This window comes from Neophocaena asiaeorientalis, unplaced genomic scaffold (genome assembly GCF_003031525.2).
Source record: "Neophocaena asiaeorientalis asiaeorientalis breed wild unplaced genomic scaffold, Neophocaena_asiaeorientalis_V1.1 scaffold105, whole genome shotgun sequence".
Classification (NCBI taxonomy): domain Eukaryota; kingdom Metazoa; phylum Chordata; class Mammalia; order Artiodactyla; family Phocoenidae; genus Neophocaena; species Neophocaena asiaeorientalis.
Genome location: NW_020172162.1, coordinates 4,814,074 through 4,826,499, shown reverse-complemented (window position 1 = coordinate 4,826,499; position 12,426 = coordinate 4,814,074). Strand labels below are relative to the sequence as shown.

The 12,426-nt window shown below is 39.0% G+C and overlaps 1 protein-coding gene across 2 annotated transcripts in view; it reads right to left on the bottom strand.

Moving 5' to 3' along the window:
• The window catches only part of FIG4 (FIG4 phosphoinositide 5-phosphatase), a 131,053-nt gene that overhangs the window by 96,358 nt on the left and 22,269 nt on the right, over window positions 1-12,426 (bottom strand). For both annotated transcript variants that reach the window (XR_003004555.1, XM_024755194.1), the window contains exons 2-4: window positions 8,394-8,492; window positions 6,530-6,653; window positions 187-343 (exon numbers count right to left, since the gene is read on the bottom strand). Coding sequence is in view for 1 of the 2 variants with exons in the window: in XM_024755194.1 (XP_024610962.1) it covers window positions 187-343; window positions 6,530-6,653; window positions 8,394-8,492 (380 nt within the window). In the remaining variant the exon portion in view is untranslated. The remainder of the gene's footprint in view (window positions 1-186; window positions 344-6,529; window positions 6,654-8,393; window positions 8,493-12,426) is intronic.

Genomic DNA, 12,426 nt, shown 5'->3' with positions numbered 1-12,426 from the left:
GAGCCATTGTTGATCCTTGCCCAAATCAATTGTTTTAATGGAGGGTTTTTAATAGCGCTTGAACAAAAGCTGTAGCATTCTGAGCCAGTATTTTACATTTTAACTAACATTTATAATCTTTTGACTATGCTTTATTTTCTAATTGGTCTACCAGGTAAAAAAATAGCAGTTACCACCAGTACATACCTAGCTTCATCAGGATGAGTAATACGTACAGAATCATTGGGTATATAGATCATATTTGTATCTTCAATCTTATATATTGCATGACCTCCAATATCTGCCATCTTCCTCCTTTTGGTTATTAACACAATATAATAGCCTTCTAAAAACCTGACAAAACCTACACAACAAAAAAAGAAAGATAAATACATTTCCTAAACTTAGTAGTGCTTTTAGATACATGTTTAAAAGGCAAAAGACTTTTGACACATTTCCTACTTTATTATTTCTATGATTTACAGCCATACAAATTTTCGGTTGTCTTAGAATTATTCTCTAGAAATATTTATCTCACTTAAAAATATTGCTCTAAACAACCTGATTAAAGAAAGACCATATGTATTAATGTTCAGTAGCACTAAGTTCTCAGCAACACACTAGTTACCACACAGTCTTGGTTAAAAATGTTCTGGCTCCCAGAACTTTTGCTTTGGGAGTTAAAACTAACTCTCTTGTTGGTTGCGGGCAGAGGGAGGGGAACACTTCTGAACCGGTTCACATGAGGGCTCAGCAGAGCCTCTCCCCAGTGAAACAACCACAACTGGTAAAAATTATAAAAACAAAACAAAACATTGAAAGTTTCTGGAAATTCTCCTAATGGCATACAGCAAGTGGAGAAACATTTATTCAAGAAAATCTACTACATCTTGGAAAGAACAGGAAGTCTGTGACATACGAAACATAATTTGTTTCCCTTCTACACCCTTCTCCCAATTCGGTGGGACAGAATATCTACTCCCGGCAGGTGTCACCACAAAAGACAGTACCCCTTCCTCCCTCCCCAGCTCTCAGTCTACAGCCTTGGTTTCTGCTCAGGAGGTGCAGGGCACCAGCATTTCCCATTCCTTCCAGCTCTGTGCTGCAGACGCTCTATTCCAGGCAAGCACATCTGAAAGTGAGGGCTCCTTCCTTCTATCCAGTCCTACTTGTAGAGTGGAGGCCTTACCCCAGCACAAATACTGGATCCCATCACCCCCACTCACTGACAGGGTGAGTCAGATACGGTCACTTACAGCTCACTGCCCATCAGAAACAGTAGAGGCCAGAGGCTGTGGGATAACATATTCAAAGCACTGAAAGAAAAACTCAACCAAGGATCTTATATATAGCGTAACCATTTTTCAAAACTAACTTTCTTATGTGCATGTGTGGGTGTACTCACTCGCTCTCTCTTTCTCTCTCTCTCTCTGTTACACTCTATAAAGCCTGAGCTAGGATCTTGGTGCTATAAATGGTTGCTCTAGATTTGGCAAATACTCATTGTCTGTGTCTTGTTATTCTTAACTGACAAAAAAGAAAATTAGTAATTGAACATATTAACATAAATGAGCCAAAATATATAAAAGCCACCTCATGGATTTTATGAACCTGGCTACTTCTATTAAAACCATGAAAAATACTTATATTTGAGACATCCACAAAGCACATTTTAAAAAAATGTTCGTTTATGCTCCTCCCCACCTCCCCTTGGAGACTAGCTAAAAATTCCCTGACTAAAGCTAAAGGATTTAAGATAGGAGAAAAAGCTAATGTCAATCTCATTAAAAGTTAGGAAGCAGTTATCCTTTTAGAAGGCTAAAACCTACAAAATTAACGGTCTTGGGAGCAGCATTAAAAACACCCAAAAAAGAGAATCTAATTGGTTTTAAGTAATAAATATTCCCAAGATGAAAGAGTTTCCCCTTTGTTCTTGCTATATATTTACTTTTTATAGAAAAAAACCTCTCTATAATAATTTCTTCCAACCTGCATTCCAACTGAATTTTAATTTTATGTTTTCAGCTCTATTTCATCCTACATGTCCCTTCATAATTTTGATGAAGTAAATATACTGCACAAAAGAATATTTTCTACCAGGATAAAATGCTTTCAGCATATTATGAGACTATTTTCTTTTTCCTTTTTACTACCAGTTGGAAACGTCACTCCTTTTTACAAGGTTCCTATCAAATATATCCAACAATTAAAAGGCTTTAGCTTGGCATAGACCTCTGTCAAGAGTCAGCCTATTCATCGTTTTAACATACTGAAAACCAGAACAAGTTTTTTCATCTTCATTCTACGTACTTCTGATCCCAGACCAATTTCCCTGAGTGTTTCCCAGATGCCTAGATGACAGTCATCAGGCAAAAGTGATTTCTCTCTCTCCGAGTAGAGAAGGTTGTGTCATTTGAGTTGGAAACCAAGCAAAGTAAATAAAAAAGGACAGTGTGAGAGGATGGAGTGGTGTGGAGTTCTGGTGGCTGGAGAGGACCCACAAGCCCACCAACAGGGAAGAGGGCAGTATCCTGCTGGGAGGTCACCGTGTCAGCTAGTCACTATCTTAAAAGTCTTCAGAGGGCTTCCCTGGTGGCGCAGTGGTTGAGAGTCCGCCTGCCGATGCAGGGGACACGGGTTCGTGCCCCGGTCCGGGAAGATCCCACATGCCGCGGAGCGGCTGGGCCCGTGAGCCATGGCCGCTGAGCCTGCGCGTCCGGAGCCTGTGCTCCGCAATGGGAGAGGCCACAACAGTGAGAGGCCTGCGTACCGCAAAAAAAAAAAAAAAGCCTTCAGGGAGAACAGCACTCTGGCAGAGAAGTATCAAAAACCACAAGGGACCAAAGTGACTCTAACACCAAATCTACTGTTCCCTTACTAGTCTGAGGCTCACACTTTATTGTTGTTTTCCCTGTATCTTGGATCTGCAATCTATTTCTAAGGGTGTTGCTTTAAAGAACAACTGAGTCCATCACTTAGTCTGCTATAATGACACATTTTACTAGCAGCTTACAAGAGTATCTTCTGACAGGTGACACAACGCAGAAAAAGGACATATATCAAAAGGGGCTGGATGGTCACAGAGCTGAGAGTAGTAAGGACTACAGGCCACCAGCCACCGACTCCATCTGCGTGCCCCAGGACCAGATAAAACAGCTATGTGAGGGATGCTCATGATCCCATCCAGTGGTCTCCCAAGCCTCCTGCTGGCTGCCAAATAACAATGGAGCAGGTCAGAAATGGGCAAGGTAGCTACAGGACAGGATCAATCCATGTCTGGGGACCAGTAATGGTCCCTGAGCTTTCGCTACCAGCCCATGAAAAGACAAGTAAACGAATTGAAAGTAAGGGTTTAGAAACATCTGAGTTCATCAACGAACTTGCCTTGAACAGGCAAGACTAGTTTGGGTATTACTGAACTTATGTGATGAATCACATGTGGCCCAAGCTGAAGACAAGCTATGCACAGTAGGATCCTGTGTTGGTCTGTGACACATTTCTGGAAAAAAATTGGTTGGTCCTTTACTACAGATAGTTGAGAAGCACTGCTCTAGATTCTTATAGATAGTGAATTAAATTAACCACAATAACAGTCCAAAACATCCCAGCCAAAGTGCTACTCACAAATTAGGCATGCTGAAAAAGTTGAGAGAAAATATTTCAGTCACAGAAGACAACCACTCTCGTCCTTTCACACATGTATTATTTTGACAACCAGACTATACATTTTTCAAAGATAAGCATTTTGTGTTTTGCTATTTCAGTAGCCCTCATTATTTCTAAGGCAGTACTAGACAAATCATAGCCTTTTATTTACTCCCTATTTACTCTTAAAGATTCTAAGCTTTATTTACATGGTTGAACTAGAATACATAAAGTGCACTGCCCTGAAAATAAAAAATGCTTACTTAGTACATTACTGTGTCACTCTACTGGTAGGTTAGTCTTTTAGTGACTTCACCATCCAAGGACAGTCTCAAAGAGGCCTCAAATTGCGAGAGAAATTGCTACCACAATACCTAAGAATGCAACCTAAGAGAAACATGGAGACACCTTCAGCCCTTACCCAAAGTTTATTAACTAATACTTGTGTATAAAATGAGTATCTGGTTATAAACTTGGTCATCAATTGATTAAAATAAAACTTTGGTTTTATAAGCTTAGTTATCAACAGATTTAAAATGAGGCAAGGATGAATTGGGAGACTGGGATTGACATATGTACACTAATATGTATAAAATAGATAACTAATAAGAACCTGCTGTAAAAAAATAAATAAAATAAAATTCAAAATAAAATAAAATAAAATGAGGCAAGGAATATTGCTAAAAGCAAATATGCCCAGAACAATGAAGAATGATGAAAGTACCATTACAACAACACAGTACAGCATCTAGAGGCCACTAAGTGTAAAGGCAAAGTGCCCAATACAACTCCAGAACACCCGAGGGCAGCTATTTTTAAACATAGGTCAATAACTGATCTTCAATTCGTTATACTTAATCATCAAGGAAGGTTCAATTTTGAATAATTAACGCTGGCTAATGAGGCATTCAATATTACATACACTTTAGGAAATTTCCATTTTAAAAAGCTGTAATAAAAGTATCAGCATTTAAAGGAATGAATTTAACCTATTAAGTAACTAATTAAGCCTACTGTATTTGAGACACATTTTACTTACAAGTTTTTTTTCTTTAACATATAAGTAACACTTAAAGTGGAATTTAACACATATGGAATGTATGGAATTTAAACATATGAACTCACTTGACATACACCGACATGCACACGCCCACAAACAGGTACCCATTAAACATGAAACCTCAAGGGATTTGTCAAGACTGAGCAGAACGTACAGAGAAGGGGCCAGTCCTATGGACAGGAAATCAATCACACCTACCACTCTCAACTTTCCCTGGCAGCCGCCTAAGGCACAAAATGCACCTAAATGGATTACACATTGAAGGGCTATGAGAGCACACGGAGAAAAATGAACTGCAAATATGGCGGAACATGCATAATCAAATATAGGGTCACCAGATAGAAAGTACTAATCAAAAAAATGAACGTGAGAATATGAAACTATATAGCATAGTTCAGACCATATTAATTTTGTTAGCATCTATAGACACCAATCACTCAGTCAATATTGCATACAGTCCAGTAGGTTTAAGAAGCAGAGAGATAATTTTGTAAGTGTTAAAAAAAAAAAATAGACTCAAAATAAGGCTCTGCCAACAGGGAAGCTGAGATACAACTGCCCTCTGCTTGGCTTCCAAGGTCCCAGTGACCTGGCCTCACCCAACTACTTGCCAGCATCCCAGGACCCATGGGCATCTTCATGCACGCACCTCTGCTGTTGCCCCTACTGGAGCTCTCTCCTCCCTTCCCCACATCCATCCAAATCTTGCTTCTCCTCCAGGGTCCAGCCTGAGTCTCATCATCTTCAGGAAATCTTTCCTTGTCATTCCAGGTCCAAAAAGTCTACCTCTTATGTAATCTCCAATACCATTTACCTTTGACTACACAGCTGGGCTCTTAATTCCAATCCTGGAGTTGTTTTCATATGCACTGGGTTTTGTCCCCCATCCTAGTCCAATCATCTTAAGACTCCCCGGGACAAACCCATGGTAGAGCAAAGACAGGTTTACTGACCCACTAGGGACAACACACCAGAAGAACTGTGAGGCATCTCACAAATGCCCCACAAGCCAGACCACAGACTACTTAAAGGCCAAGGCCATTTCTACATTTGTTCATGAATAAATATAGGCGTTATTATAGGATTTGGGGACACGATTAGGTAAAATTTAAACAAAGAGACTCAAACCAAAGCAAGACTGTATGTAAAGAGATAAACATCAAGTCTACATTGTGAAGCGGACTCGTGGTCTCATTTCTTTGAAAGCAGTAAAGTTAGCAGAGCTGTAGACTGTTGTGTCCAGAAACCCCTTATCTGAAACTCTGCATGAGTTGTCAAGCGAGGCTGCTTCTCTGTGTCAAAATGACTAGCTCATACAGGCAAGAGGGGCATATTTTCTCTTACTGACACAATTTTAAAGAGCAAAGTTTCTGATAGTCTGTGCTTTTAGAGAACAAAGTTTCTCAGTGAGTAAGAAAGCAGTTGTCATTCAGAGAAAGGGGTTATGACACTTTACACCGTAGCATGTCCTTGGGAGAGATTCCTCTTAATTTAAAAGCTGGTTTTACCTGTACCTGTTTTTCCAGCTGATGTTTTACAGTCCAAGCCAATTTTTACTTTTTCATTCCTTGACAAGACAGACTCCTTAAAGGTCCACACCATCGCTACATTTGTTCCTATCCCACATGAAACTGAACACAGTCCTAAGCACATAGCAGATGCTATATAAAGGCTGTTTGATACTTGGCTGATAGATAATTCAGTTTTAAACAACCAAAGCCACAGAGGATGGGTCATATTTATAAACCTATATAAATATAAGCCTTGCAAACTATCTTCAAGGAGTCTATGTAGGAAAAAAAAAAAGAAAAAAAAGAGGTAGTAAGAGGGATGCATGTTTCTTACCTACAACACCAAAAGCTGAAACAGCTCGAAATAACCCGGATGATCCTTTCTGTCCCATCTTTGTCCTATTTCCTAGATCCAAGCGGCCAAGAAGTTCTCGCACTTCTTGCTGAGTATATACATGCTAGAAATAAGCAAATTTAATCCGTAAGGTTGTGCTCGCTTTTTATTTACCCCTGAAAATTAGAAGTTGCCTACAACTTTACATCATTAGCTATTTCAGATAAGTATAGATAATAGTGCAGGACTAAGCTACAATTTTAAAAAGCCAACAAATTCTTTTTTTTTTTTTACATGTTTATTGGAGTATAATTGCTTTACAATGGTGTGTTAGTTTCTGCTTTATAACAAAGTGAATCAGCTATACATATACATATATCCTCATATCTCCTCCATCTTGCATCTCCGTCCCATCCTCCCTGTCTCACCCCTGTAGGTGGTCACAAAGCACCGAGCTGATCTCCCTGTGCTATGCAGCTGCTTCCCACTAGCTATCTGTTTTACATTTGGTAGTGTATATATATGTCCATGCCACTCTCTCACTTCATCCCAGCTTACCCTTCCCCCTCCCCAGGTCCTCAAGTCCATTCTCTACCTCTGCGTCTTTATTCCTGTCCTGCCCCTAGGTTCTTCAGAACCGTTTTTTTTTAGATCCCATATATATATGTTTTAGCATATGGTATTTGTTTTTCTCTTTCTGACTGACTTCACTCTGTATGACAGTCTCTAGGTCTATCAACCTCACTGCAAATAACTCAATTTTGTTTCTTTTTATTAAAGCCAACAAATTCTTTAACGTTAGCAGTTAAGGGTGGTTCCTGGATCCCAGGCTGCTGTACTAAAAAGGTGTATCAAAACCTTATGTTCTGGACAGAGATTCAGAGATTTAAGGTACCCACAGACAAGTTTCAAGAAATCTATAAATCCCTTAAAATTGTATGCAAAGTTTTGGTTAAACGTGCATATGTGCATTTTTATGAGAAGGCCCATAGCTTTCCTTAGATTCTCAAAGAGATCCCTGATCAACCACTCCTACCCACAAAGAAAGCCAAGAATCATTACATTATATTAATAAAAACTCCCAAATGGTGCATGTGTTGGGGATGGGATAGGAACCATGACACCCAGGAGTACAGGAAGTCACAAAATACAATTTATCTAAAATTATTATAACATAGAAAATAGCTTTGCAAAGAGCTTATGTAAAATGGCTTCCAAACTGTAGCTACTAACATATTTGAAAAACCAGGCATCTACATGGATTCAGAAATATTCACAGACAGGAACCTCAATACAAAGGGTCAGTTAGGTGCTCTCATTTGAGAGTTAAAATTAACTGTTCAATTCCACCTTATTGTATTTCTCTTTTGACTAAAAGCCTCATATTTTTGTGCCACCTGAATTAAGTCTGTATTTCCAACTCTGGATAATATAACATCTGGATAAGAATAGCTTAACATTTCTCCAGCAAGTGATCAGAAGAGATCCTACCAGTCCTTTGTGACTTCAAGTAGTTTCATATTAAAGCAGAGTAATAATCTCTTTGGTGGATGAAATACTAAGAATTATACTGAATCCTTAAAATGGAACCCCTTTAAGAAAATATATTCATTATCTCACCCAAAGAGTTTGCTTTGTAAAACAAATCAAAATGAGGGACAAAGTGTAATTCTGGCATACTTTCCGACATCAGTAATTTCTAGAAACCAGATAAAAGATTCAAATTCTAGCCAACCATGAAAAATTATAATTTTTAGATGTATGATAAAAAAAGTATATATCACTAGAAGCTGTAAGGATATTTCATATCCTGTAAACAACAAGTACAAGTTTCTGTTTGTATTCAGGTTTTCAAGATACTTACCCTATCATCAATTATTACCAAATCTTTTGGTTCTGTTCTATCAATTTTCAAAACACGATATTTTGTTTCTGCATGATTGCTCCCAACTAGAAAGTATCTCTATAAATAAAAAGAAATGTCATTAGTTTTTTAGGGCAGTTTGCCTTATACACATTTCACAGTCACTTCAGTTTTTTAAATTAAATACAGTAAAGTCAGGTTACTTTTGAAAAGAAATTATTTCTGTTAAGTATAACTGGCAGATTAAAGAAAGGCTGATTCTAAAAGGTCAACTTTAAAATTGAAATATTCGTAGTGGTGTCATGATAAGCATCAGTCTGATATTTAAAATGTACCCAGTAACCAGGCCAGATGAATTTAATTATATTATACAGAGATTAACCTGACTGGAGACTCATGTTTAAACTTTACCAGGAAGCAGCAGCTCTGGTAAGAATTAGAAAGCTCAACACATAATTAGGAATGCTTACACAATTATAGCTAATTGATATAAATCAATATCAAATATTGATATTTTAATCAAATAAATCTTTACAAATTTTCTGTAGAAGACTAAAAATGACTTTAATATAACAACTATAAAAATCCATCCGTAAGTCCTATAAAAGATTAAAATGAGTGTACTTTCCCAAATGGCTTTTTATAGATAAGCTATAGGAAATAATTAATATTCTTTCTTTTCTGACACACTTCCTTGGAGTGTGTGTAAAAATACAGAAAAATAATCATCCTATATTCAAAGAAAATGCTTTTAAGAAAACCTAAACCAGATGAATAAGTTTTGAATTGTGTTTAAGAAAATAAGTAAAACTCCATTAGGAAAAATAAAGATATTTTGCTTCAAAAAAGTCCTTTGAAGTGACACTTTTTCAACACTGCAAAAACTGAGAACACATTGCCACCATCAACTGGCATCTAACCATCTCATAGGTCACATAGATACAGATACACAAAGCAATTAAATAACAAATAAGATTCTCTAGATTAATGGCCAAACTGAAGTATGTAGACCACAGGATCTCGGAGCAGGAAAGATTAATGTTGGGTACAACAGATGCAGAAAACGTCAGAGGAGTTAAGACTTGAATTAAGCCTCAAAGGATGGGGAAGATTTTTTAAAGTAAGAATTTATAACAGAAGATATGTACAACAGAATATAAGCACTTGGTTATACTGTTTTAATGCTAAATCTGTAGAAATAGATGGATTTTTAAATTATTAAGTATATATCTGTTTATAAAGATCTGACCTAGACTTCCAGATTATAAAGAACAAAACTCTATGTTAAAAGATGATGGCTTAGCCCAGACTTAAGGGGAAAGCTAAGCAAAATACTGAATCCCTCATCTCCTAGGAAGAGGTAGAGTCTGGATGACGGTACCAATTATCATGAGGTAGAAGTAAAGCAATTATAATAAAAATTAGTAAACTAATTCAAGACATCCAGTGACCAGGATGCACTGGGGAAGCAGCTAGAAGGGCAAGGACACAGCGAGAAGGAATAAGTCCAACGTTCTCGGGATGACCTCAGCGAATTCCTCCCTGAGACCCTACCCACCCCTGAGAGGAGAAAAGGGTCACCAGACTAATAAAATCAACCTCAGAAGAATGGTTTGTAAACTATACATGTTTGTTAGCAGAAAAGGGAGCCACCTTCTTGAGGACTTGAGGAAAAACAGTTCCTAGGAAAGGAAATAGCAAGTACAAAGACCTGAAAGGGGAAGAAGCTTGGCGAGTTTGTTAGAGGAACAAGATTAAAGGAGAAGATGCTCATAAAACACCTAACACAGTGAATAGTGTTCAACACAAAGAAGGCACTCAATGAGTGTTACTTCCTTTTCTTTGCTTTACTTTTTAAGATGTCAGCGAGCCTATGCCATTGTATTTGAGAAAAAGATCCCCAAAAGAGAGGAAAAAAGAGATACCCCAGAGGGAAAAAAGCATATGCAAGACCAGAATGGAACCAGAGTGGGAAAATGCACAAATCTATTAGTAATCTGTCTCTGTCCTCAGGAGAGATGAGCATGCAAATTAACAACCATGAACAACAGCGTGCTGTGACAGACGTCTGAACTGGACATGATGACAACACAGGAAGGGCACTTCACTCATTTGGGGAGGGTCAGAGCAAGCTAGCCAGAGAGGCTGGTATTGTCCTGATGCTGAGTTTGGCCTTGAAGGACCTCTAGACAGGACCTGATGTACTGAGCCAAGATAGGGCATGTGACACCCACCCCCTCCCACCTGCCCCCACCAAAGAACTTTTGCTTATACCTGAATTTAGCACTTCCTCTGAGCACCTTGTCCAAATTTGTTTGGGGCAGGTCTGCCCCCTTCACCTAAATATAAACAGCTCAGGAGTCTGGGACTAACCCCCTAACCCCTGTGATTTTAAATTCTAGTCTAGTAGCACAATCTGGTTCCACAGGCACTGGGTAAATGTTAAGTGAAAGAACAACCACTCACCACGGACTAATCATTTAATCTGCTGGGTAAATTTCTACAACATTTATACTAACCCACTTGTTTGGTCACCTACACAGAAAGACAGCCCTTTTAAGTCAACCACTCAGTAAAAGGGAGGCACATCACAGCTTTAAGAGAGGTAAAACCCCTGAGTGAAATTCCTAGAATTTCAATAGATCCTAGGGAATCTAAAGATGAACTGTAGTAGGACTATGATTTGGCAGTTTGTAATAAAAAGACAGATAATTCTTGGGATGCGAGTGGGCAAATGCACTACTGGCCTTTGCAGCACACACAGGAGGGCAGATCTACACCCCTCTTATCCAGACCCTTGCATGAAGTCTACTCCACGAAGCAGAGGGGCCAAGGCAAAAATCCAAAGAATTCAGAGGCAGATCAGAGTGGAGAGAAAGAAACGGAAAGCAGTGCAACTATCCACATTCTCTATTTTTTTTTTTAAGGAGAAAAAAACAGTTTATTAACACATGCATCCAGCCTACATATGGGAGAACTCAGCAATGAGGAACTCAAAGGGGTGGTCTGAACTTGAGCTTATATATAGCATCTTGACAAGGGACCTCTGGGACAACATTAAACGCACCACATTCTCTATTAAAGTGGTCTAAGAATCTTGAAAATGTTTTGTGCCGAGAGGTGCGACCTCTTGTGGATCCAGCTGAGTTAGAAAGAAAACCAGAGCTCTCAGCTGTGCACAGAATCACTCTCCTGCACTGCCCTCTGGTGGGCGGGTCACCATCGACCTTCACACCAAATTTTTAAGAAACTTTTCCAGAAAGGCCTTATTTCTACTTGGTTTTATTTCCATCTTGTTAAATAAATCAGCTCTATAATTATGTATATACTTAGGCTTTATTATATTTAATATTATGCTTCAAAATGAATTTCAGCATTTTGGGGCTTAAAAATTGCCCTGAAATATCTTTTCCTTAAATTCTTCTCCACTGCTGATTTTTTCTAATTTTTTTATTTTGAAGATTTTCAAACCCACAGTAAAATGAACAGAATAGTACAATGAAAACCCGTATACCACTCACCTAGATTCACCAATTGTTAATGTTTTGCTACATTTGTTTTCTCCCTCCTTCCTTCTTGAGATAAGCTTTTTTCCCTTTTGAACCACGTGAAAAGCCAGTTGCAGGTACCGTAATACACCATCCCTAAAAACCTCAACTTAGGGGCTTCCCTGGTGGCGCAGTGGTTGAGAGTCTGCCTGCCAATGCAGGGGACACGGGTTCGAGCCCTGGTCTGGGAGGATTCCCACATGCCGCAGAGCAACTGGGCCCGTGAGCCACAACTAATGAGCCTGCACTCTAGAGCCCGTGAGCCACAACTACTGAGCCCGTGCTCTAGAGCTCGTGAGCCACAACTACTGAGCCTGTGCGTCTGGAGCCTGTGCTCCGCAACGAGAGGCCGCGACAGTGAGAGGCCCACGCACCGTGATGAAGAGTGGCCCGTGCTCGCCGCAACTGGAGAAAGCCCTCGCACAGAAATGAAGACCCAACACAGCCAAAATTAATTAATTAATTAATTAATTTTAAAAAAGCTG